A 25730-nucleotide genomic window follows, 5' to 3' on the forward strand; every position below is an offset into this window, starting at 1 on the left:
TCTCCAATACCTGATCTTTTGTTGTCCAACTTTTTTATCATGTTTTTAAGGTTCTTCCACATTGTAGCATGTTCTCGGTATGAAATTTCTTTTTATTACTCAATAATATTCCATTGTGTGGCTATATACCACATAATATTTATCGTCATCCAGTGATGGACATTTGACTTATTGCCACCTTTTGGCTAGTGTGAACAGTCATCCTGTGCACCTGAGAGTACAAATATCTGTTTGAGTCCCTGCTTGCAATTCTTTCGGGTAAATACCCAGAAATGGATTTGCTGGATTATATGGTAATTATGGTTATTATTTTGAGAACTGCCAAACTCTTTTCCACAAAGCCTACATCATTTTACATTTTATATTCTCACCAGCAGTGTAAGAGGATCCTAATTTCTTTACAGCCTCTCCAACATACGTTTTAGATTAGAGCCAACCTATTATTTGAGGTGGTATCTGTCTCATTGTGCTTTCCAAATGCATTTCCTGATGAGTATCCTTCCTGTACTAGTGACTGTTTGCTTATCTTTTCTGGAGAAATGTCTATCTTTATGCCTTCACCACAGCTTTTACTAGAGCTTTGTACTCTTTGTACTCTTTGTACAACTTTGTACTCTTCAAGATTGTTCAAGATTGTTGTACTCTTCAAGATTCAGGTGTCTGTTCTGGGTCACCTGAATTTCCATATGAATTTTCGAATCAGTTTGTCACTTTCTGAAAAGCCAGCTGTGATTTTGTAGGAATTGGGTTGAATTCATATTGAATATTGCATGGAATAGATATTGAAATTGTATTGAATATTACATTGAATTTGGGGGAGTATTACCCATGAACATGGGATGTCTTTTTATCCCACTTGTGAAATCTTAGTTCCCTGTCTAGGGATTGAACCTGGGCCCTTGGCAGTGAAAGCACAAAGTCCAAACCACTGGACCACTGGGGAATTCCCCGGGTCTTCAATTACCTTTACCAATGTTTTGTACTTTTGTTAAATGTATTCCTGAGTACTTTATTCTTTATGATTTTATTGTAAGAGTTGTTTTCTTAATTTCCTTTTCATTTTTCTTGTTGCCACTGTATAAAAATACAATTCAGTTTTTTGTATTGGTCATGTATCTTGCAACCTTATTAAACCCATTTATTAGCTGGAATAGTTGTTTTGAGTGAATTCCTCAGGATTTCCTATATATAGTAGAGATAGTTTTCCTTCCTTTCCAATCTTCCTTTCATTTCATTTTATTGGTGGAGCCTTGCGGTTCTTGGATCAACCAGGGATTGAACCCCTACCCTGTGGAATGGAAGCACTGAGTCTTAACCACTGGACGGCCAAGGAAGTCCCGTCTCTTGCCTTTCTTTTTCTTGCCTACTTGCTCTGGCTAGCACCTCCAGTGCACTGTTGAATGGAAGTGGTCAGTGGGCATCCTTGCCTTGTTCCTGATCTAAGTGGGGAGGCTTCCAGTCTTTGTCCCGTGAGTATGAAGTTAGCTGCGGGTTTGTCATAGATGTTCTTTATCAGGTGGAGGAAATTCCCTTCTATTCCTAGTTTGAGTGTTTTTATCATGGAGGGTTGTTAGATTTTGTTGAATGGTTTTTCTGTGGCCACTGAGGTGATCCTGTGGTGTTTTTGGCCCTGGGTTCTTCTGATGTGGTCTATCACAGGTATGTCAGAAGTGCAGCCTGTCAGAACCCCAGTTCCATTTCTGTTGTCCCAATCTTATCTTCCAATGATATTTAACCAAATGTGGGTGCTAGGGGCCTGGGGGGCCCAGGGAGAGCTTGGAAAATCTGGAAATGACCCTTAGTGGGGGGCCGGGTCATGCAGGTTGTTAGGAAGAGGAAGAAGCCAGGTCACAAAGGGTAGAAAGGACGATAGTCTGGTCACTGTACACTGAGACACCCCAAAGAGCCTTCGAGAGCCATTCCTGGTGTCCCTGCTTGCTGGGCTTGTGTCCTTCTCTCTGTCTGACACCATGACCCCTTGTCCTGGATCTGTCTGAGCCATTGATAGAAAATTCTAGAAAGGCAAACTATAGTGACAGAAAGCAGATGGTGGTAGTGGGGGGGGGGATGCTGGTGGCCTGAAAAGGAAAGTGTTAAGTCACTCAGTTGCGTCTGACTCTTTGAGACCCCATGGACTGCAGCCCGGCAAGGTCCTCTGTCCATGGAATCCTCCAGGTAAGAATACTGGGAGTGGGTTGCCATCTCCTTCTCCAGGGGATCTTCCTGACCCAGGGATTAAACCTGGGTCTCATACATTGCAGCCAGTGGGGATGGCCTGCTGCTGCTGCTGCTAAGTCACTTCAGTCGTGTCTGACTCTGTGCGACCCCATGGACTACAGCCTACCAGGCTCCTCCATCCATGGGATTTTCCAGGCAAGAGTCCTGGAGTGGGGTGCCATCACCTTCTCTGAGGGAAGCCCTAGTGGTTAGGATTTGGAGCTTTGACTGCAGTGGCCCAGGTTCAGTCCCTGATCAGGGAACTGAGATGCTGCAAGCTGGCCTCAGAAAAAAAAGCAGGTGGGGGGCACGCAGGTCAGTATTTGCAGGGATGGTGGAAGGGGTGGGAGGACCCTTTTGGGAATGATGGAGACGGTCACTCTGTTGATTGTGGCGATGGCTTTATAGATGTACACATACCCCTGATATCAAAACTTTTTCAAACCGTATGCTCTAAATACGTGCAGCTGATCATACGGCAATTTTACTCCAGTAAAGCTTTAAAAACAAGAAGGCAAAAGGAGAAGGGGGCGGCAGAGGATGAGATGGGTGGATGGCACCGCTGACTCAATTTAACATGAGTTTGAGCCAACTTCAGGAGATAGTGGAGGACAGACAAGCCTGACAGGCTGCAGTCCATAGGGTCGAAAGAGTCAGACACGACATAGCAACTGAACAACACATACACTTAACAAAAGCAGTTTCTTACCAAAAGCACATGGGAGCACTTAGCTTAGCAGGGGCCCCTGGTAGGGCCAAGTAAATCTTTCTTACCTTCTCCTTCAGGGCCCCTGCCAGGGAATACAGTGTGTGGAGGTACTGAATGGTTCCCTGACTCAGTTCCTCAGCTTCTACATGTGCCACATGGGAATACAGAGGGCCTGCCTCCTGGCATCACTGCCATTGAGAAATCAGCAGGGCATTTGGTCCCCTGGAATCTCATCTGGGTGGGCGAGGGGTTGTGAACATCTGATCAGGCACTAAGGAGTGGAAAGTGGATGGAGAAGGCCTTCCTCATGAAACTGTCACAATGTCCAGTGACAGAAGAATGTCCAATATTATCGTGAGAGTTTTCCTAACAAGAAAGAAGTGGGGGGGGACTTACCTGGCCCTCCCGGCAGTTAAGACTCTGCCCTTCCAAGGCAGTGTGTTGGGGACCCCCTGGTCCGGGAACTAAGATCCCACAGGGTGGGGTACAAAACCAGACGGGCCCTGAGTTGTGAAGTAGAAAATATGAGATGAGTCAGGCACTGGACAGATACTGAGATGGAGGTACACTGAGTCCTTCTGCACATGAGCCGCACCAAAAGAAGAAAGACCGAGAAGCTGGGGTTCAGAGCTGGCTTCGGATGTTACAAAGCATCGCCCCTCTTTGTTAGTGCAGTCTGTCTCTTCTCAAGCTTGCTTTGAGCAGTGGAAATAAAAGGAATATTTTCATTTTGCATTGATCACTGAGGAAGGCTTCATTTGAATGAAAAGAATATTTCAGTCTTTATGGAGAATATTTGGATTACTGCAAGACATGGCCTTTGCCTTTGGGCCAACCAGGTTAGCCCAGAGGTACGTAGGTGGGAAGCTGTGAGCACACAACCAGGGATGACCTTAGGAAGTGCTTTGCTTCACTTGTCCAATGTGGCTTCAGTGGGGCATCCCTCACTCCCAGCCTCTCTCCAGGCAGGACTTGAGAGGTGCCTGAGAGGCCTGCTCAACCCTGGAAAGGCAGGAGGTTCAGGGCTGCTGGGTCGGATTTCAGCTTGCCCCTGGGTGGGCACCACCCACCCTTTGGGGAGGGCTTGGTGGGAAGAGAGACCCTGTGAAGCCCTTGCCTGTGGTCTGAATCCCTTCCAGGTGCCTGCAAGTCCCGGTTCCTCAAGGGGGCGCTCTGGGCCAGCACGACTACCCTGAGGCCCTTGTTAAAATGCAGAATCTGCTTCAACAGGTCCAGGGTGGGGCCTGAGATTACTCACATGCTCCCAGGGGATGGATGTTCCGTGCTGCTGGTTTTAGCCTACACTGAGCAGTGAGGACCTTGAGCGGGACTTTGGATAAATCCGTGAACCCACAAATTCCATCAGTATCACCTAGCAAGAGAGTTTATTACAAATAAAAGGGAGGAGGCCTCAGCTCATATCTATCAAATCAATTTCCAGGGATGATTGTCCATGTACGGCCCCCAAGGGACATAATCTGCTCTTCCAGGCCACGTGCAGCTCACTGAGCCTCTTCACGTCACCCACATCCTTACCAATAACCCATAGGTAGCTCACATGGGAACCCAGACACATTCACCACCCCAATACTAAAGGATCCATTGAGATGAAGGCTTCCTGTGTGCTTCATTCTCTCCGATCCTGCCCCTGGGCAGAAAGGGTGGGTAGAGTTTTAGGGGTGGATGGTATAGCTTGTCCAGGCAGCCTCAACTGGGAGCACACCATTCACTGGGTCAGTCATATGTTGTTGGCATGTAGTGTTGTTTCCCTGCTAGAATTCTAACAAATGAAGGCATTTTGCAGCCACCAGTGTAATTCATCCAGTTGAACTGATCCAGCTGGGGAGCATCCTTGGGTGGTCAAACCATGAGATGAAAGTTGTTGCGGAAAAGAGTCCCTGGGTCTCAAGATATCACCCAGATGACTTGTGCATTAGGAAGGGACAAGGCAGCTTTACCAGGGAGAGACTGAGTGATCACACTGAGCCTCCCTCACACCGTGTGGGGAGGGACACAGCCTGCCCTGGGTGGCCGGTCTCCTCAGAAGGCCTAAGCTGAATGTAACCAGGAAGGAAGGAAGCGAATCCAGACCCTGGGACTTGCTATGAGGCCAGTGCCCTGGACTCTTCCAAGAGGTCAGTGTCATGAAAGTTGTTTTTCAGTGCATAGGTTGTTGTAGATACAGGAGACTAGAGACCTAAGAGACTTCCCAGGTGGCCCTAGTGGTAAAAGAACCTACCTGCCAGGGCAGGAGACATAAGAGACATGGGTTTGATCCCTGGGTCAGGATGATCCCTTGGAGAAGGACATGGCAACCCACTCCAGTATTCTTGCTTGGAAAATCCTATGGACAGAGGAGCTTGACGGGCTACAGTTCATGGGGTGGCAAAGAGTCAGACACAATTGAGCAGTGGAAGTGGAAGTGACAAATAGATTCAAGGGATTAGATCTGATAGACAGAGTGTCTGAAGAACTATGGATGGAGGTTTGTAATGTTGTACAGGAGGCAGTGATCAAAACCATCCCTAAGAAAAAGAAATGCAAAGTCAAAATGGTTGTCTGAGGAGGCCTTACAAATAGCTGAGAAAAGAAGAGAAGCAAACGGCAAAGGAGAAAAGGAACGATATGCACCTGAATGCAGAGTTCCAAAGAATAGCAAGGAGAGGTAAGAAAGCCTTCCTCGGCGATCAATTCCAAGAAATAGAGGAAAACAATAGAATGGGAAAGACTAGAAATCTCTACGAAAATTAGAGATACCAAGGAAAAATTTCATGCAAAGATGGGCACAATAAAAGACAGACATGGTATGGACCTAACAGAAAGTGGAAAGTGAAAGTCGCTCAGTTGTGTCCGACTCTTCGTGACCCCATGGACTATATAGTCCATGGAATTCTTCAGCCAGAATACTGGAGTGGGTAGCCTTTCCCTTCTCCAAGGGGTCTTCCCAACCCAGGGATTGAACCCAGGTCTCCTGCATTGCAGGCAGATTCTTTACCAGTTGAGCCACAAGGGAAGCCCAAGAATACTGGAGTGGGTAGCCTATCCCCTGTCCAGCAGATCTTCCTGATCTTCCTGACCCTGGCATCGAACCAGAGTCTCCTGCCTTGCAGGCAGATTCTTTACCAACTGAGCTATGAGGGAAGGACCTAATAGAAGAAGATATTAAGAAGAGGTGGCAAGAATACACAGAAGAACTATACAAAAAAGATCTTAATGACCCAGATAACCACAATGGTGTGATCACTCACTTAGAGCCAGACATCCTGGAGTGAGAGGTCAAGTGGGGCTTAGGAAGCATCATTAAGAACAAAGCTAATGGAGGTGGTGGAATTCTAGCTGAGCTATTTCAAATCCTAAAAGATGATGCTGTGAAAGTGCTGCACTCAACATGCCAGCAAATTTGGAACACTCAGCAGTGGCCACAGAACTAGTCCATTGTTCATTCCAATCCCAAAGAAAGGCAATGTCAAAGAATGTTCAAACTACTGCACAATTGCACTGTTTCACACATTAGCAAAGTAATGTTCAAAATTCTCCAAGCCAGGCCTCAACAGTATTTGAACCATGAACTTCCAGATGTTCACACTGGATTTAGAAAAGGCAGAGGAACCAGAGAACAAATTGTCAACATCCGTTGGATCATAGAAAAGCCAAGAGAGGTCCAGAAAAGCATCTACTTCTGCTTCATTGACTAAAGCCTTTGTGTGGATCACAACAAACTGTTAAAATTCTTCAAGAGATGGGAATACCACACCTCCTGAGAAATCTGTATGCAGGTGAAGAAGGAACAGTTAGAACCGGACATGGAACAACACACTGGTTCCAAATTGGGAAAGGAATACGACAAGGCTGTATATTGTCACCCTGCTTATTTAACATGCAGAGTTCATCATAAGAAATGCTGGGCTGGATGAAGCACAAGCTGGAATCAAGATTGCTAGGAGAAATATCAATAACCTCAGATATGCAGATGACGCCACCCTATGGCAGAAAGCAAAGAAGAGCTAAAGAGCCTCTGATGAAAGTGAAAGGTGAGTGAAAAAGCTGGCTTAAAACTCAACATTCAAAAAATGAAAATCATCGTATCTGATTCCATCACTTCATGGCAAATAGATGGGGAAACAATGGAAAACAGTGAGAGACGATTTTGAACTGTGGTGTTGGAGAAGACTCTTGAGAGTCCCTTGGACTGCAAGGAGATCCAACCAGTCCATCCTAAAGAAAATCAGTCCTGAATATTTATTGGAAGGACTGAGGCTATAAAGAAGGCTGAGGACACTGAAGAATTGGTGCTTTTGAACTGTGGTGCTGGAAAAACTCTTGAGAGTTCGCTGGACAGCAAGGAGATCAAACCAGTAAAGGAAATCAACCCTGAATATTCATTGGAAGGACTGATGCTAAAGCTGAAACTCCAGTATTTTGGCCACCTAATGTGAGGACCTGACTCACTAGAAAAGACCCTGATGCTGGGAAAGACTGCAGGCAGGAGGAGAAGGGGACGACAGAGGATGAGATGGTTGGATGGCATCACTGACCTGATGGACGTGAGTTTGAGCATTGGTGATGGACAGGGAGGCCTGGTGTGTTGCAGTCCATGGGGTCTCAAAGTGTCAGACACACTGAGTGACTGAACTGAACTGAACTGAACTGAGTGACTAACACTTTCACTTTCAGAGACCTAAGAACCAGGTGTGTGATCCTTGATTGGGTCCTGGATCTGGGGGAAAAAAAAGGTTATAAGGGCATTAGCAGTATAATTGGAGATATGATTGTGTCTGTGTTCAATCCCTGAACACATTAAGGGTGTCAGGATTTCCCGGGAGGGGAAGCTTGGTGCCAGCTTTTTGCTTGGGAATGTGTGTGTTGAGACAGGAGGGAGCAGGTGCCTGGGATCTGGGTAAGGGGGCATGCAGACGTCCCTGGGCAGATGCCGTAGACAGATGTGCTGATGGCCCTATGGATTGACAATTTTCCAGCTCCAGAGATGGGAAGGCATGAATGAAGACTTCTTTCTGGGCCCCTGAAAAGAGCCTGCCCTGCTCTGGGCGTCTCCTTTCTGGGTCCCGCGGAGCCTGACACCCAGCTGTATCCAAGGTGTTCCCTGGACACTGGCGACAGCAGAGCTGAGCTAGCCGGTGGGATTGGGTGCAGAGGCTAACTTTGGTTTCTGTTCTGCCTGGCCTCGGTTTCCCAATCCGCAGAGTGGAATTGGGAGAGGCAATCCAGCCGTGGGCGCCCCTCGAATTATGGCGTCAACCCCCTCCTCCTCTCCTGACCCTGGGTGAAAGGGGCGTTCCCCAGACCTTCCAGGGGGCCGCGGGGCCTGTGGGACCCCCAGTCATCCGGCCCAGGGCTCTTTTCTCAGACTACCCTCCTCGCCCCGCTCAGCGATTCTCAAATCCGAGCATCTGGGACGGATGCTGAGGGCCTTCCACCTGAAGCCCCCAGCCTCCTAGAGCCGGGGCCGGACATCCACCAAGGCTGGGGGCGGGGGCGGGGGACCAGAGGGGTAGGGGCCGTCGATCGGGCCGAGAAGCGCGGGAGAGACCCGGCCAGAGCGCGGGGGACCGGACCGGCTGGGCGACCCAGCCTTGCTCGCGTCGCCGCCGCGGCGCGCTCTTTGTCTGCGGCTCCGCGCCCGGGGGGCGGGGCGAGCGCGCCCGGGCCCCGCCCTCTGCCGCCTCGGCCCCGCCCCCTCCCGGGCCGCGGCCGCCTCGCCGCGGGCGGGAGGTGGGGCCGTGCCTCCGGCTTCGCTGATCAGGCCCCTGCTTGATCCCCATTGCGTCGCCGAGCTGTCTGCGTTGCTGTTCCCTGACCCCTTGCTCCTGTGTCCTCTCGTTGCCCTCATATCCCCACCATGTCCCACCGGACACCAATGTCCCTTCTGCTGCTCCACCGCCATTTGCCTCGCTCTTGCCCCCTGCCCCCCGCCACGTGTTTCCCTCGATTCCCCCCCACCCCCACATATACCCCCTACCTTTTCCAGGTCTGACCCTCACTCTTTTTTGGCATTTAAAAATTTTTCGTCTTCTGAACCTACCTTTCCCAACAAGCATTCAAATGCTCTCACATGTCTGTCCTGGTAGAAACCAAACCTAGGGCTCTCCCACACCCCAAAGCCCCTTCCACCCCATTCTCAGCAAAAGCTCCCAAAGGCTGAGTCTATACAGGCCGGCTGGGCGTCCCCCTCCCCGACTGCCCTCTTTTAACCAATCTAGAGGGTCCTTCTGCGTCCTGATCGCATCCAACCTCCCGTCCTTGGTACACTGTCTTGCCCAGCTTCCCTTCTTCACTTTCCTTCTCTTTGGGTGACTAAGCTCTGTATCTCTCTCTGCAACTGCTCAATGTCAAGGTGCCTTCGGGTTCTCCTTGGGCCTCTTATCTCCTCCTACACTCAATCCCTGGCTTATATACCTCCATCTCAGCATTTATAAAGGGTCTGCCTACAATGCAGGAGACCTGGCTTCGATCCCTGAGTCAGGAAGATCTCCTGGAGAAGGAAATGGCCACCCACTCCAGTACTCTTGCCTGGAAAATCCCATGGACAGAGGAGCCTGGTAGGCTACAGTCCATGGGGTCGCAAAGAGTCGGACACGACTGAGTGACTTCACTTCACTTCAGCATTTTAAGTCAAGGACAGTCAATCCCTACTTGAATTCAACAACAATGGTCATATGACACTGGTTTGGTGGCTTGGTTGGAGACGCATGTAGGTGGAGTGGGGGATATCTGCAAGTCTTAGGAACTTCAAAGCAGAGATCAAGATTTGCATCGGGGCTTCCCTGGGGGCTCAGTGGTGAAGAATCTGCCTGCCAGTGCAGGAGTCATGGTTCGAGCCCTGGTCCGGGAAGATCACACATGCTGTGCAGCAACTTAGCCCATGTGCTAAGAGAAGCCAGCTCAATGAGAAGCCTGTGCACAGCAACTCGAGAGTAGCACTGGCTTGCTGCAACTAGAGAAAAGCCCTTGCAACAACAAAGACCCAGCACAGCCAAAAATTAACAAATTTAAAAACTTTTTTTAAAAAAATGATCTGCATTGAGTAAAACCAGTTCCCCAAGTCCTGACTCTCCCCCAGCTCTGTGTCTTTTCCAGTGACCTGCATCTCTGTGAGGGCACCTGTGGTCTCTGTGGGTTCAGGGAGCAGTTTTAATTTTTTATTATGGGCAACGATGTATGTCATAAAGTTTCCCATTAGTGATATTTGAGTACTTTCAATGTGGTGTCATTGTCACCACCACCTAGTTCCAGAACATGGTGGTCACTCCCAAAGGGAACTTCCTACCATTATGCAGGCTCTCCCACTCTCTCTTTGCACTCCTCGACTTTCTGTCTTGATGGGTTTGCCTATTCTGGAATCATACAGCATGTGGCCTTCTGTGCCTACTTTCTCTCACTTGGCTGGGCTGCTGGGCTGTATTCATCCATGCTGTATTATTAGCATGTATCAGGACTTCGCTCCTTTATATGGTGGAATGATCTGCCGGGTGGACATTCCCCCATTATGCTTATCCATCTGCTGGTGAACATGGAGGAGGCTTCCAAATTCTGCCTATTTAGAAAAATGCTGCTGGGAATTTCCCTAGCATTGCAGCGGTTAGAACTCAGCACTTCCACAGCTGGGACCCAGGTTCAATCCCTAGTCATGGAACTAAGATCCCCACAAGCTGCGCCACGAGGCCAAAAAACAAACAAACAAAAAAATAGTGCCGATATGAGCATTTGTGTACGAGCTTTTGTTAGGGTGCCTGTTTTCCATTCTCGTGGTTATGCTGGATTGTATGGCAGCTCTAGAGAGTTTTCCACATCCACTGTTCTCCATTGACATTCCTGCAGCCTCATGCCCTCCCTTACTGTGCTCCTTCTAATCCCTCTGATTCCGGAGAAGCCCTGTGGAGACAGCACAGCAGGACCTTGTGCCTGGAATCCTTGTCCTCACCCCCTGGGGCCCTCCTCAGTGCAGTGGGCAGTGACCCAGGCACCCAGACTCTTTGCCCCGGTTCAGCCTCTGATGCCAGGGGGTGAGGGGGGACCTCCCCTTTCTTGCTAACCTCCCCAACACCCTGGATTGTTAGAAGGGTCTTCCCCTGCCCACCACGACTGCCTCCCACTTAGCCTTTGGAGCTTGGGTTGAGCCAGTCCCTGCGCCAGCTGTGTGCCAACTGTGTCTCCTCTCCCCTATTCCTCCCACTCTCGCCCCTCTCCAAGCTGCCACAGGCACCTGCCCTCTGGTTGTTGGAGGGGTCTCACCCCAGGACCTGGCTTACTTTGAGGGGCTGGGGTGGGCAGGGCCCCCCTCTGAAGGCAGACCTGGGGGCCTGCTGTCTTCTCCCTCTTCTCTGACTGGTGCCTCGTGGGTCAGTGTGCCCCCATCCCTGGGCCTCCTGCTGCCTTCTGCTCAGACATGGGGCTGGGGGAGCTCGGGGCCCATTCCTTGGCCACCCACAGAAAACCCCTTCTGCAAATGCAGACCTAGAGCCGGTGGCAGGGTGCACATGGGGGAAATAAATGGAGGGTGGGAGGGAGTCTGCTCGGTCCTGCCCTAGGCCTGAGACTAATTGACAGCCCCGTGACAAGGCCCTTCTCGAGCCTTCCAGAACCAGCTTCCTGGTGTTCCCTGGGGTGGGCCTGGGACCCTCCTGGCCACTTCCCCTAAGGGTGGACACTGCAATCCACTCAGGGGATCCAAGGTCCTGGGAGCTGCCCCTTCCATTTTAGGGACACCTGGACAAGAGCGTGCCTCCCCTGAGCTTCCCCAGCTCAGATCTGGATGTGAAATCTGATGTGACTTTATCACCACTGCTCCCAAGGGGCCTGAGCCCAAAGGCTGCATCCCCCCAGCCCCGGGCCAGGCCTGCCCAGGGGCCGGGAATACAAAGCTGCCCCTGAGCCTGGGGCCTCGGGAAAAAACTCAGAGCAAGGCACAGGCTAGATTGTTCTTGTCTGTTTTCTCTAGGTAGGCTAGATTGTTCTTGTCTGTTTTCTCTAGGTAGCCAAGTAATGTTTACAGGAGAAAATGCTGTAAAGAACAAAAGACGAAAGTCACCTAGAAATACTAACTCCCAGAGATAACCAGCTACTGCTGGAGGAGTCGCTCCGTTGTGTCCCACTCTTTGTGACCCATGGACTATACAGTCCGTGGAATTCTCCAGGCCAGAATACTGGAGTGGGTGGCCTTTCCCTTCTCCCGGGGATCTTCCTAACCCAGGGATCCAACCCAGGTCTCCCACCTTGCAGGCAGATTCTTTACCAGCTGAGCCACCAGGGAAGCCCAAGAACACTGGAGCGGGTAGCCTTTCCCTTCTCCAGGGGATCTTCCCAACCCAGGGATTGAACCCAGGTCCTCCCGCATTGCAGGCAGATTCTTTACCAACTGAGCTATGAGGAAAGCCCCGACCACTGCTGATATTCTTCCATTTTCATGAATTTCCTTCCAGTCTTTAAAGAAAGGATTGTGTAATAATACTGATGCAGGTACCAATGAATATATATATCAGGCACGCCCATTCCAAATAGTTTTCACAGCCCCGTTCACTCTCCAAGCTGCATACTTGTGGCACTACGATGCTCCTGTGGGCACATATCTCCCTTCCCACCTGCACTCCATCAGTTCTCGAAACTGGGCTCACACTGAGCTCTCCCAGAGGTGCTTGATAGTTTATTATGAGATAGTTTATATTATGAGATAGTTTATTATTATGAGACTTGTCCAGCAATGCTATCTTTTTGAAGTCCATAAACAGTTTTTCAAAAAACAATTTAGCCATGGTATATAAAGTTGGGAAGAAAGCAAATTCTCAGATCTTCATTTCCCTGGAACAATGTTTCTATATATTCTTTTGCAGTCTTTTACCTTAAACATGCATTTTACATGATAGTCATCAGAATTCATGTGTCATTTTGTATCTTTTTTGAGAAACGCTTGTTAGAAGACTCTGGTAGGGCAGCTGTACATTTCCATGAGGCAGACACCTGTACTAAAGACTACTGTAAAGTTTTTGGCATTAGAAATAATGCTGGTACCTCCATACATTAAATAGAGAATGACCATATGGCCCCAAATATTTGAAAACAGGGTCATGAACCCTTGGACACAAATGTTCACCATAGTGTGATTCACAATTGCCAAAATGTAGAAACAAACCAACGTGTGTTGAGGGATGACCGATTTATCCACTCAGTGCAGTTTTCTGGAATAGGTTGCAATATTACCCATAAAAGAAATGAAGTACTGATGCCTGCTGTCATATGGGTGGACCTAGAAAACATTTTGTGGAAAACTGCCAGACATACTGGACCACCTGTTGTAGAATTCCACTTAGGAAATGTCTAGAGGCAATTGCACGAAAGAAAGATTGAGTGCCAGGGTGGGGTGAATTTGGAGAGAATAGGTAGGGGGTCTCCTTTTAGGGGCTGAAAATGTCCTGGAATTAAATAGATGTGATGGTTGCATGACTGTTCGGAGGCATGAAATGCCACTGAGTTGTACACCTGAAATGGTTAAAATGGTAAATTTGACGTTTGCTGTATTTTCGCACAATATAAATAATAATGAATGCTTCTCTGTTCTGAATATCCTTATCATTCATGTAATATAAATTCTGATTATTTTAGGATCTATTATTTATAAGAAATATACTGGATAAAAGGATATGATGAACATTAGCAAGGTTCTTTGTAGTTATCAAGATTCCTCCAGCAAGTTGACCATCTTGTGTTCGGAGGTGAAACACCTCAGGCCCACACAGAGTGCCCCCGACTGGGGATTGCTTCTGGGTCTAAGCAGAAGCCGGGTGCCCCAGCTCTGCCTGGAAGACAGACACGGGTACAGCGCTGAGGGCCACTTGGAGCGCTTCTCCTCTGAGCCAGGGTTGTGCCATTGGTCCTTGGGCCCGCTGACACGCACCCTGAGCCTTTGACCTCCCACGCTGGGAGGCAAGGCCCATGGGTAGCCTCCAGAACCTGATGGAAGGCGAGTCACCCTGAAAGCGTCTGCTTGGCATTCTCCCTGGGGGGGTAGGGGGGTTGCCAGGCCTGGCGTGACTCTTGGGCTTGGAAGGGACACACCGGGGCATTTCGCCTTAAGTGAGTGTAGCTGTCCGCGAAGCAAGAAAGAAGGGCGTTGGAGGGAGAGAAGGTGCCACAGGGGCCCAGCAAATGAAAAAAGTTTGGCTGGAGTGCCAAGACCATCTCCACCTCCTCCACAGCTGCCACCCCAGAATCCCCTCCAATTCAGCCAAAGCCCCACCTTCTCCCCCCATCCCAGGGGTACCCACCATCCACACACCCCCAGCCCCTACTATATATAGTCTGCTCCCTGCCCCTCACCAGCTGGAGATACCAACCGTGGTGGGCATGTCTGGGTGAATGGATAGTCGTGACACGTTCTGCTCTGAGTGCTTTTTGGCTGGTCCTGGAAAACGGGCACTAAGAGATGTATACCTGACAGATGAGGAAACGGGGGAGGCTAAAGGATTCACCCAGGATACAACGCCCGGGCCAGAAACCTCTGCGCCCCAAGTCTCACCCCTTCCACATCCTAATAGGTGACGGCCGCTGTCCCTCCATGTGGATGTGTTCTGAATTGTTTCTCGAGTATTGCATGTGTACTGCCATCCAACCTCGAGGTGGGCCTTGTGGGTCTCAGTGTTCTTCCCATCCCTGACCCATCCCTCCCCTCCCCTGTCCAGGGGGATTCAGGTTTGTCACCCCGAGGTACATTTTCTCCTATCTGTGATGTTCATAAGCATGTGTATTGCCACAAACCACGTGTACGAATATACCACAACTTTTGGATCCATTTTACCAATGGCAGACCTGCACTCTTTCTGGTATTTACATCCCAGTGTCCTGAAGGGGCATCTCCTCAACCCTCCTCAAAAGGGTTCAGGGTCCCTTTTCCTAGAATCCCTGCTTCCCTACTGAGTTCTGGATTTTTCCAGTGTCCTGTTTAGATCAGTTCAGTTCAGTCCAGTCGCTCAGTCATGTCTGACTCTCTGCGATCCCATGGACTGCAGCAAGCCTGGCCTCCTTGTCCATCACCAGCTCCCGGAGTTTACCCAAACTCATGTCCATCAAGTCAGTGATGCCATTTAACCATCTCATCCTCTGTCGTCCCCTTTTCCCACCTTCAATCTTCCCCAGCATCAGGGTCTTTTCAAATGAGTCAGCTCTTCACATCAGGTGGCCAAAGTATTGGAGTTTCAGCTTCAACATCAGTCCTTCCAATGAATATTCAGGACTGATTTCCTTTAGGATTGACTGCTTGGATCTCCTTGCAGTCCAAGGGACTCTCAAGAGTCTTCTCCAACACCACAGTTCAAAAGCATCAATTCTTCGGCAGTCAGCTTTCTTTATAGTCCAACTCTCACATCCATACACGACTACTGGAAAAACCATAGCTTTGACTAGACGGACCTTTGTTGGCATTGTTCTGTAAGAGTTCTTTATTCTGGATAATCCTGTGTCCATTCTGTGCCTGTCCTAACTGTAGTTATGATGTCTTTTGTTATCCAGAAGTCTTATAGTTTAACACAGTCAGAGTGATACCTTTTTCCATTCTTGTTCGCCCATGTTTTATCTTCAGGTGATTCCCTTGCTGTCTGGTGGTTAGGCCTGGGTGCTTTCGCTGCCATGGCCCACATTCAGTCCCTGGTCTGATCCCTGGTCAGGGAACTAACATTCCACACATCGTGAGGCCCGGCCAAAAGAAAAAGAAAAAATGGCTTCTCTATGTCAGCACCATAAAAACACTTATCTCACTCGTCCAAGCTAGTTTTAAAGCTTGATCCATTTAGGACTTGGGTCCATTTCGAATTGGCTTGGTGTGGGTTTGGAGCAGTGGCAGCCAGCCAAGGAGGTGGGGCGTGCCTCTGGCGGGTGTAGACTGTGATCTTACCTTGTGGGGGACTCTGATGGGCTGGCTTCGGTTCACACCTGTCCAGACAGGAGCAGGGACATTTGAATGGTGGCTTGGCCCGTGCACACATGTCTTTCTCTTCTTCATGGCTGAAGGATGAGGAAGCATGAGAAGTGCAGAATACTTCTTTGATCCTTGCCCTGAATGTCGCCATCTTGTTGGTAGCCCTCACCCTCCCTGGGAGGCACTCATGTCCTGCCCTGTTCCTGCCCCTTATTAGCTCTGGGGGCTCAACGGGATGGCTGAGGAGGAGAGGAGGTTGAATGCGCCCCAGGCGCTTGTGGCAGGAGCGGCCCCGGAATTCTAAGCCTCTGCATCCAGAGCTCTGCTTCTGCCTGGTACCACATGGGTCAAGGATCGGATGGCTGCAGGGTTATCACAGGGGTGGCCTGGATCTACGTGTGTGTGCCCATCCCTCTCTTGACATCCCAGCCCACCCAGCTCTCCCCTCCCATTGCCTGGGCCGTTTCCATAGCAAAGCTGTGGCTGGCTACCGTTTCCAGGGAGAAGTACATCCCTGTGTTTCTCAGCGTCACCTGAGCATCCCACTGCACACCATGAAAATGTGAAATATGCCTCCTTCTGAAAATTCTGACTGCAGCAGCTCCACACGTCCCCTTCTGGACTTAAGGGCAATGGGGCATCAGTTAATGTTCTGAAAAACCCTGGTTGGGAGTGTTTGTCGATTTCTGTGGTGTGAATATTCCCACCACGACCACCACCCCGGCGTCACCGATCACTGGGTTGGGAAGAGACGCACAGCCACCCACCATCCTGTGGCGTGTCCTTCCAGACACACTAGACTAAAGGAACCCTAAGGGGCCATATAACTGGAAAATGTAGTAGTTAGAAAACCATAAGTTTGGAGGATTCATGGCCTTTGTTTTTAAGATAATTCATTTAGCTGTACGCTTGTACCATTGAAAGGTCGATACTGGATGTGCGTTAACGGATGCCTCAAACATTCCTTGACCCTTTTGGCTCTGCTAAGGGCTTCAAGGCCAGTCTGCCCATTCCCTTGGCCCCCAGCCTTAGCCAGACCTGCCTTTACACACCCCCTCACGTACATAGCAGCTGGTCCTTTTCTCCCACGCACCTCCCTTCCCTCCTCTGTTTATAACTGCAACCTCCCTGGCTCTCTTGATCCTCTAGGGCTGTGCTGATAACATTCTACAACTAATATCTGTTTCCTTGATACTCTTTGATCCAATAATTCCACTTCTGGAAATGTTCTCTATCACCACCTAGATTATACAAAGACATACATAGATAATAGGTACAGAATGTACAAAAAAAGGTGTCTCTGCAACCTTCTTTCTGATTAAGAACCACTAGTGATAGACAGTAGAGACCAAACCAACACAGAGTGGATGGTCCATGAATAGGCTGCCTGCAGTCACAAAGTGGGAAATGACCAAGGAGGAGATATGCCAACAGTCACAGCTTTTACATCCTTGAGATTGTGGGTGATTTCTGTTTTCTTCTTTAGGATTAAGTCTTTCTCAAATGTTCTACAGTAAAACTCTTTATTTGATAATTAGACAAACCTGATTAAAAAATCTTTCCTGACTATGGAAAAATTGGGGAGAGAGGAAAGAATTTCCTGAAATTGCTGTCTACAAAGGACATATCCAGGTAGCCACAAGATGACTATCTGGGTTCCATGACTCAGAGGAGCCACCGGCTGTCCAAGGGTCTTTAGGACTCTGTACTTTCCTGGAACGATACTCAGGGGCTGGGCTGTTCTTGACAGCCCCGAAACCACGATTTTGTAACTATACTGGCCATCTTGGTGAAAACCCTCATTCCTGGAGACGCCCAGCTTGGGGGAGCACTGTCACAATTGAAGACTGGGAACACTGTGGTCTTATCAGGGCCACTTCCTCAACCCCTCTCTTGGGCTCGGGTGTGTGGCATCCTTTTCTCTGTGGCAAGCCTTGGCTGCCTTGAGGATGGAGATCCAGTCCTTCGAGCCTTTTTGCTCTTCATGGCCCTTGCATCTGAACCTGTTCGTGGACTGACTTCCATTGGCAGAAGGCAGTCAAGCTCTCCCTCCCAACTCGGATGCTCGAAGGAGGAGGAGGGTGGCCCAGCAGGGCTCTAGGCGAGGCCCCCCAGCCCTCGAGGTGTGGCCCTGCCATCCCCAGATGGCTCAGTGTGGTGGCGGAGGGGGCCAGGGTCAGCAGGGCCCTGGCGCGTCCTCACCGGGGCGTGTCTCTGCCACAGGTGAACGGGAAGGAGCTCTCCAAGCTGTCTCAGGAGCAGACTCTGGAGGCCCTGCGTGCCTCCAAGGAGCCCCTGGTGATCCAGGTGCTGAGACGCAGTCCCCGCCTCCGGGGGGATGGCTCCTGCCACGACCTGCAGCTGGTGGACAGTGGCACTCAGACGGACATCACCTTCGAGCATATCATGGCACTGGGCAAGCTGCGCCCACCCACCCCGCCCATGGTCATCCTGGAGCCGTTCGTCCCATCTGAGCTGTGAGTCGCCCTCAGGAGGGCCCCGGGCCCTGCCTCCAGAGAAGGCATGCCACCTGGGGCGGCCATCCCAGGCTACCCAGAGCTGCTATGTTGTTGCAGCTCTGGGCATGGCAGGGAAACCCCGAGTGGGTGCCCTCTATGGCAGAAAGCAGGCTCCTTGGCCTGCAGAACTAACTGTCACACCCCCGGGCTCAGGAATCTCTGGGCTTCTAGCCTCTGGCTGGAGGCCAGCTGGTTTTGGGCCCAGGGGGTCTGACACGCAAGCTTCCCATTGTATCTACCCCCAGGGCCACAGGAGGACCGTCCTGGGACCTTGCTGCCGGAAGGTTGGGGTCCTCAGCTATTCCTCCTCCATTCTCTCTTCTCCTCTGCCAGCATCACCCCTCAAATCTTCTTGCATCTTTGTCTGTTCCATTCCTCTTCCTGCTTTCAGCTTCTTCCATCCCTTTGACTTTCTTCTTTTGCCCACTCGGAAGAAGGGCCTCTCCTCCAGGCCTGATGGCTCATGACCGTGTGAGCGCTGACTCGTTTCGCTAGAGTCTCCCGGGCAGCAGGGAGGTGGTCCTGTGATCCCCTCCTCTGCAGAGAGGCAGACCAAGGGCTGGCAGTGGCCAGGTTAGCCTCGGGGCCAGGAGGGCTGCCTCTGGATGGAGACTAGGTCCTGCTCCGCTGCCCAGCCATCCTCCAGGGCCTGAATAACTCCTGGGGGCACTGCGTGAGTGGGTCCAGTGCCAGCTGGGAGGGGCGCCTGCTGACTGGCATGGTGAGAGGCATTGAGCTGGGGGTCAGGACAGGAATGGTCCAGGGCAGGGTGAGGAGAGCTTAGGCACGCCTGGGTCCTCGGTGCGGACGACCTCACAATCCTGTTCAAGATATATTCCTGGTCTCTGCCTGGGTGCGTGTAGCGCAGGAGGAGGGGTATGGAAGAGGTAGCTGGGCTGCCACCTGATGCCCCACTTCTCCTGGGCAGCCCCCCCATCAGTCATGAGTATTATGACCCAGCGGAGTTCATGGAGGGCGGCCCGCAGGAGGCAGACCGGATGGATGAGCTGGAGTACGAGGTGAGACGGGTGGCCAGCCCTGGGATAGCTGTTGGCCGCCCAGCTCAGGCCTGGCTCCCACTGCCCCCAGGTGACCAGACCTCACGGTCCTGTCCTGTGCGTGGCTTTTTACTCGGGCCCAAGGGCCAAGTTGGGCTGAGTCGGGGAGGGCACGCGTGAGATCCCTCACTTGGTTTGTGTTGCTGAGTCTGTGTCTTGCGCCTGTGTCTATCCCATGAGTCCCGTGTGTCCTCTGTGTGTGTGTCCTGGGTGTTTCCTGGGGTAGGGGAGACCACGGGACCTGTGTGCCGTTTGGGATGGTAAGAGAGAGCCTTGGGAGCTCGGCTGATCTGACACAGTCCTGGGGTCAGGGCTGAGCCGAGGCTGCCCCCTCCCACCCCCCCGACCCCCCCGCAGCTTCTCATTGTCTGTTTCTTCATCCCCCACGGCAGGAGGTAGAGCTGTATAAAAGCAGCCATCGGGACAAGCTGGGCCTGATGGTCTGCTACCGCACAGATGAGGAGGAGGACCTGGGCATCTATGTGGGAGAGGTATGAAGCTGGGAGGGGGCAGGGGTCTTCTTGAGGGCATGAAGCCTCCATGTGCAGCAGCCTCCCTGTGCAGCCTCCCTGTGCAGCAGCCTCCCTGTGCAGCAGCACCCAGGAGGGGCCAGGGCACCCCGAGGCTCTAAGGCTGCTCAGAAGGAGCCCACTTAGCACCACAGGGAGGTTGCCGGTCAGCGAGGCCAGGGCAGCCCATGGCTTCCGTGTGTGTGTGTGCAGTCAGCTGGTCCTCCCCACAGGACCTGGGCTTGTAGTGGAAGAGCCCTTCCCAGCAATCACAGGGGTCCTTCTCCTCACCTGTCTGCTGCACTCAGAAAGTCAGCCCCCTGTTCGCTTGCGGGGCTGCCCTGAGACAAGACTGCCCCTTCCTACCAAACGGGCACCTTAGTGGAGGGGGCCGAGGCCCCATTGATGCCCGTGCCTTGCAGGTGAATCCCAACAGCATCGCAGCCAAAGATGGCCGGATCCGTGAGGGAGACCGTATCATTCAGGTGAGCTTGGGGAACAGGCTCTCTCCCACTCAGAGCCTAGCCTGAGGCTGGGCAACCCCCTACCCCCGTACCTGAAACCAGGGCTAGGACTCACCTCCCTGCTGCACAACCATGCCCCTGGCTCCTGTGTGCTCATGGGATCTGCTGGCATGGCAGGCCCCTTGCTAGCCTGTCCCTCCGTGCCCCCGACATGAGCAGGTCTCCCACTCCACGTGTGTCTCTGAGCACACGTGCTCTTGGGTGGGCCAGGTGGTCTCCATCCATGGCATCTTCCACTTGCCTCCATCTTGCCAGACTCCAAGAGCCCATCCTGGCCCAGGGTGCTTGCTTTGCAGCTCCAGGGGAGGGGGACCCCTGTAGCTCAACTGGGCCCTGCCCCCAAGCCAGCCCCAGGATCTCCGCTGATGGTCTCTGGCCTGCTGCAGATAAACGGCATGGATGTCCAGAACCGAGAGGAAGCGGTGGCCATCCTGAGTCAGGAGGAGAACACCAACATCTCCTTGCTGGTGGCCCGGCCCGAGAGCCAGGTGGGTGTGTGCCCACTCAGGTGTCCTGGGCCCCCGACCCTGGGTTAGGGCTTGGGCTTTCTGGCACCGATGGGGGGCAGGGGGGTGCGATTCCAGGGCCCATTGCCCTCTCTGGGCTCTGATGAAAGGGGGGTGCTCTGGGGTGGTCCTTGAGGCCACAGGGACAGCACAGGCCTGTCTCTGCAGCTGGCAAAGCGCTGGAAGGACAGCGACCGGGACGACTTCCTGGATGACTTTGGCTCTGAGAATGAGGATGACCTGCGCGTGAGGAAGCTGAAATCCCCCCCAGCCCAGCAGGTGAGGAAGGGGGGGTGCGGGTGGGGAACCGGGTGCTGGAGGGCAGAATGAGGAGGGGTTTGGGGGGGCTGTAGGAGATGCAGCAGACCCAAAAGAAGCCCTTGTAATCCCCACCCCCTGGCGACATCCCCCCCAACCCCGCCCTCCCACCCGATGGGGCCCCCACTGAGCAGGACTCCTCTTGCCGCCCCAGCTTGAACACGAAGAGGAAAAAGGGGCCCCCGAGGCGGGCCCAGGCCTGCACAACAGCCAGGAGCTGGACAGTGGGGTGGGCCGGACAGATGAGAGCACCCGCAACGAGGAGAGCTCCGAGCACGACCTGCTGGGGGACGAGCCCCTGAGCACTGCCAACACGCCTGGGCCCTTGCGCAAGTTCTGCCTGCAAGGGGACGCCCTACAGAGCCGTGACTTCCACTTCAGCATGGACTCCCTGCTGGCCGAGGGCGCGGGGCTGGGCGGCGGTGATGTGCCAGGCCTCACGGACGAGGAGTATGAGCGCTACCGTGAGCTGCTGGAGATCAAGTGTCACCTGGAGAATGGCAACCCACTGGGCTTGCCCTTCCCCCGGGCTGCGGCCAGCCACGGCGCTCTGGATGTCAACCGCAATGAGAGCGCGGGCCATGAGCTGGCCGTGCTGGAGGAGGAGCTGCGGCACCTGGAGTTCAAGTGCCGCAACATCCTGCGGGCACAGAAGATGCAGCAGCTGCGGGAGCGCTGCATGAAGGCCTGGCTGCTGGAGGAGGAGAGCCTGTACGACTTGGCGGCCAGCGAGCCCAAGAAGCACGAGCTGTCTGACATTTCTGAGCTGCCCGAGAAGTCAGACAAGGACAGCACCAGCGCCTACAACACAGGCGAGAGCTGCCGCAGCACCCCACTGCTGGCCGAGCCCCTGCCTGAGAGCCCCCTGCGGCGGGTGGCAGCAGCGGCGGGCAACTCCAACCTCAACCGGACCCCCACGGGAGCCCCTGGCGCCGCCCAGCCCAAGGCCACTGCCCCCCCTCCCCCGGGGAGCCCCGCCAAGTTCCGATCCCTCTCCCGGGATCCCGATGTGGGCCGGAGACAGCACTCGGCTGAAGAGCGGGTCCGCCACGGACCCAAGACGGGGGTGGCCCTGGAGCACGTGGGCCCTGAAGGCAGCCCCTACCTGTCGCGGCACCACCGCGGCCCAGGCCAGGAGGGCGAGCACTATCACAGCTGCCTGCAGCTGGCCGCCCCACGCGGCCTCGAAGACCTGGGCCCCGGCCCCTTGAGTGTGGCCGCTGGCCCCCGGGTGGGTGGAGGGGCCGCGGCTGTGGGCCCTGAAGCACCCCGCATGGAGTGGAAGGTCAAAGTGCGCAGCGATGGGACCCGCTACGTGGCCAAGCGACCCGTGCGCGACCGCCTCCTGAAAGCCCGGGCCCTGAAGATCCGCGAGGAGCGCAGTGGCATGACCACCGATGATGATGCGGTGAGTGAGATGAAGATGGGCCGCTACTGGAGCAAGGAAGAGCGGAAGCAGCACCTGATCCGGGCCCGGGAGCAGCGGAAGCGGCGCGAGTTCATGATGCAGAGCCGGCTGGAGTGCCTTCGGGAGCAGCAGAACGGAGACAGCAAGGCCGAGCTCAACATCATCGCCCTGAGCCACCGCAAGACCATGAAGAAGCGAAACAAGAAGATCCTGGACAACTGGATCACCATCCAGGAGATGCTGGCCCATGGCACACGTTCGGCCGACGGCAAGCGGGTCTACAACCCTCTGCTCTCGGTCACCACCGTGTGAGCACCCTCTGTGCTCCAGGGCGCGGGTCCAGTGACCTGGCCAGATCCCCATCTCCTGCCCTCGCTTAGCATCTAGCCTGTGTCTGTGTGTGAGCGTGGGACTTTGCTACCCAGACAGAAGCCCCCGCAGAGAAGGGATGCCTCTCCTCATCAGCAACTTCCTTCTCCTCAGGGAGAGTGACCACATCCACAGTTGGCCTGGGGACAGACACGTATCTGCCTCCCTTCAGCCGTAGGGTGTGTGTGTGTGTGTGTGTGACCTGAACCCAGGCACATGTATGTACACACACACGTACTTCCCTCTAGAGTGGCTACTTGGGGACAGGGAAGTCTACTGAAAAGGAGAGGCAAAAAAAGACTGTCCTAAGCACAAGAGAATGTCCATTATTTGTAGACAGAGGCAACCCTGATTTTTTGTGGCTCTTTCCCTTTTCTGTGCTTGCTAATTGTTTTGGTTTGTTTCTTTTGTTTTGTGGACCTGCTCTGGAGCTTGGCAGCTCCTTCAGGCAGCCTGACCAAGGTGGAATCCCCAAGTGATGGCTGGGAAGGAGGGGGTGGGGGGAAGAAGGGATGGGCGGGGGGCGGTTTGGGGGTGGGAGGGAAGGTGGGGAGATGAAGGAAAGAAGGGGAAGCAGCTTTGCAGGGGGCCTCCCCTCCGAGGTGTGGGGACAGGGAGTGTAGGTGTGGCTTGCCATGCTCACCCTGGAGGTCACCTCCTTCCCTGGTGGCCGTGGGGACGTAAGGGGCAGTCTCCATCCAAGACATCAGCGAGCCCAGGCTATGTCAGACACCCCTGGAGCTTGCCTTCTCTCCTGAGTGGCAGGAGGGGTCCAGAAGCCAAGTCCCCTGAGTTGCAGCAGAAGATCCTGGTGATGAGACCCATATGGAGCTAGGGAGCACCCTGGCACTGAGCGACAGGCAGGTGCTGCCAGCTGGGTGGACTGGGGAGCAGATGCCCTTGCACCTCACTTTGCCAGTGTGGACGGGGGCCCCCCTCAGGGACCTGTGTATCAGTAAGAGCTGGTCTCAGGACCCTTCCGCAGTTCAGAGGGCCTCAGATGGGAGGCAGACAGGCTACCCATCCCTGCCCCCTGCCAGTGTCGTGAGAATAAAGCAAGCTGCCTTTTGAGGGTGACTCCTGGTCTCCTGGTATTCATTCTTCAGCACTGGGGGCTGGTTTGGGGCTTGGTGGGTCACGGGGAAGCTGAGAAACAGGGAAGTGTCCTGCAGTCAGCCTCCAGAATGCCGGGAGGAGGAGGGACAGAGCGCCAGGATCATTTCCAAGGTCTGGCTCGGTCACAGGGATGGTACCCAGGTGCAGGAAGCGAGGCAGAGACTGGACTCAGGACTGGCAATGGCCTGGTGCTGGCATGCACCTGAGGCCAACACTCTAGCTCTGGTCAGGTCCTAGAGAAAGTGGTTCAGGGAGAGCCTTACAGGGCAGTGGGCTGTGGTCTTCTGGAAGGCAACGGCTAGCACTCATGAGATGTGTCTTTTGACCTGGGCTGGTGGGAACTCCCAGAGACTCCATCCAGCACAGCAGTCCTGCTCAGTGCCAGGAACCCTGCTAAGTCTAGCAATTCCAGGGACCATGTGTGTGGCCAGCCCTTCAGCTTGGTGTCCTGAACAGGACAGGACACTGCCAGCACCTTAAGTGGGTGGGGATACATTTAAACATTTTCTTGGAAGAGCAATAGACTTCCTCTAATTTGCCAAGATTGGTGTGAGCAAGAAATCAGCCCATAGAAGTGGAGTGCCCTGCTGAATGAACAGCTGGGAGTGAAGACCCAGCATGGCACATGGAACAGCAGTGGTTTCTTCCTGAAAAGGGCAAACAGCTGACATCCTAGGCCTCTGGAGCTGGGGGCTAGGCATGGCAACTCTTGGGACACGAGTGTGTCCTCGAGAGGGGACACTCCATACACGTCCCTGCAAGAATGGGGTGCCCACGGCCCAACCTGTCACAGAAAACTGGCTAGAGCAGGTGACCAAGGGCACTTACTTTGATGGCTCTAGAGGCACCTCATTCTTGCTCTGAGGTGGGGTGCCAGATGCCCAGGGCTCCTGGGATGGGGTCTAGGACAGGCCTGTAACCTTGGGTCCCCATGTGAGAGCTTAGCTCTCATTGGCTCTGGCAGATGTGTCATCACAATGCCCTGGACCAGCAACTTCACATTTGGGTCTCACCCTCTCCCGGCAGAGTGGTGATGGAGCCTGCATCTTAAAGAGCCCCAGCGTGGCCAACTGCTACTGTGCGTTTTTAGGAGCAGTGCTCAACTAGCAAGCACCTATGTGGAATACAGAAAGCCCCTCAGCCAGGGTGCCCTCGCCCCTTCAGGTCTTAGGGGCACTCACCTGTGACCTGGAACCTCCCTATTCCTGCCAGTCACCCCCTGCCCACCTGAGGGTGGGGGCAAGGAGCAGCTGGGATCCCAGAGTCCTAAGAAGGTCCCCAAACAAGTCCCTCCATGCTCCCAAGGACAGAGCCCACAGGAGATCCCCTACCTGCTCAGGTAGGTTTTGAGTCTACCCTGGTGGCTCAGACGATAAAGCCTCTGCCTACAATGAGGGAGACCCGGGTTCAATCCCTGGGTTGGGAAGATCTCCTGGAGAAGGAAATGGCAACCCACTCCAGTATTCTTGCCTGGAAAACTCCATGGATGGAGAAGCCTGGTAGGCTACAGTCCATGGGGTGGCAAAGAGTCGGACATGACTGAGCGACTTCACTT

The 25730-nt window shown here is 53.1% G+C and overlaps 1 protein-coding gene across 1 annotated transcript in view; it reads left to right on the forward strand.

The window, feature by feature from the left end:
- The window catches only part of PDZD4 (PDZ domain containing 4), a 28261-nt gene extending 4136 nt beyond the window's left edge, over positions 1-24125 (forward strand). Inside the window, exons 2-8 of the mRNA XM_070366543.1 lie at positions 18072-18325; positions 19296-19386; positions 19818-19916; positions 20357-20419; positions 20845-20946; positions 21133-21243; positions 21437-24125. Coding sequence (XP_070222644.1) covers positions 18072-18325; positions 19296-19386; positions 19818-19916; positions 20357-20419; positions 20845-20946; positions 21133-21243; positions 21437-23002 — 2286 coding nt within the window. The 3' untranslated portion in view covers positions 23003-24125. The remainder of the gene's footprint in view (positions 1-18071; positions 18326-19295; positions 19387-19817; positions 19917-20356; positions 20420-20844; positions 20947-21132; positions 21244-21436) is intronic.
- The last annotated feature ends 1605 nt before the right edge of the window (positions 24126-25730 follow it).

This window comes from Bos mutus, chromosome X (genome assembly GCF_027580195.1).
Source record: "Bos mutus isolate GX-2022 chromosome X, NWIPB_WYAK_1.1, whole genome shotgun sequence".
NCBI lineage: Eukaryota > Metazoa > Chordata > Mammalia > Artiodactyla > Bovidae > Bos > Bos mutus.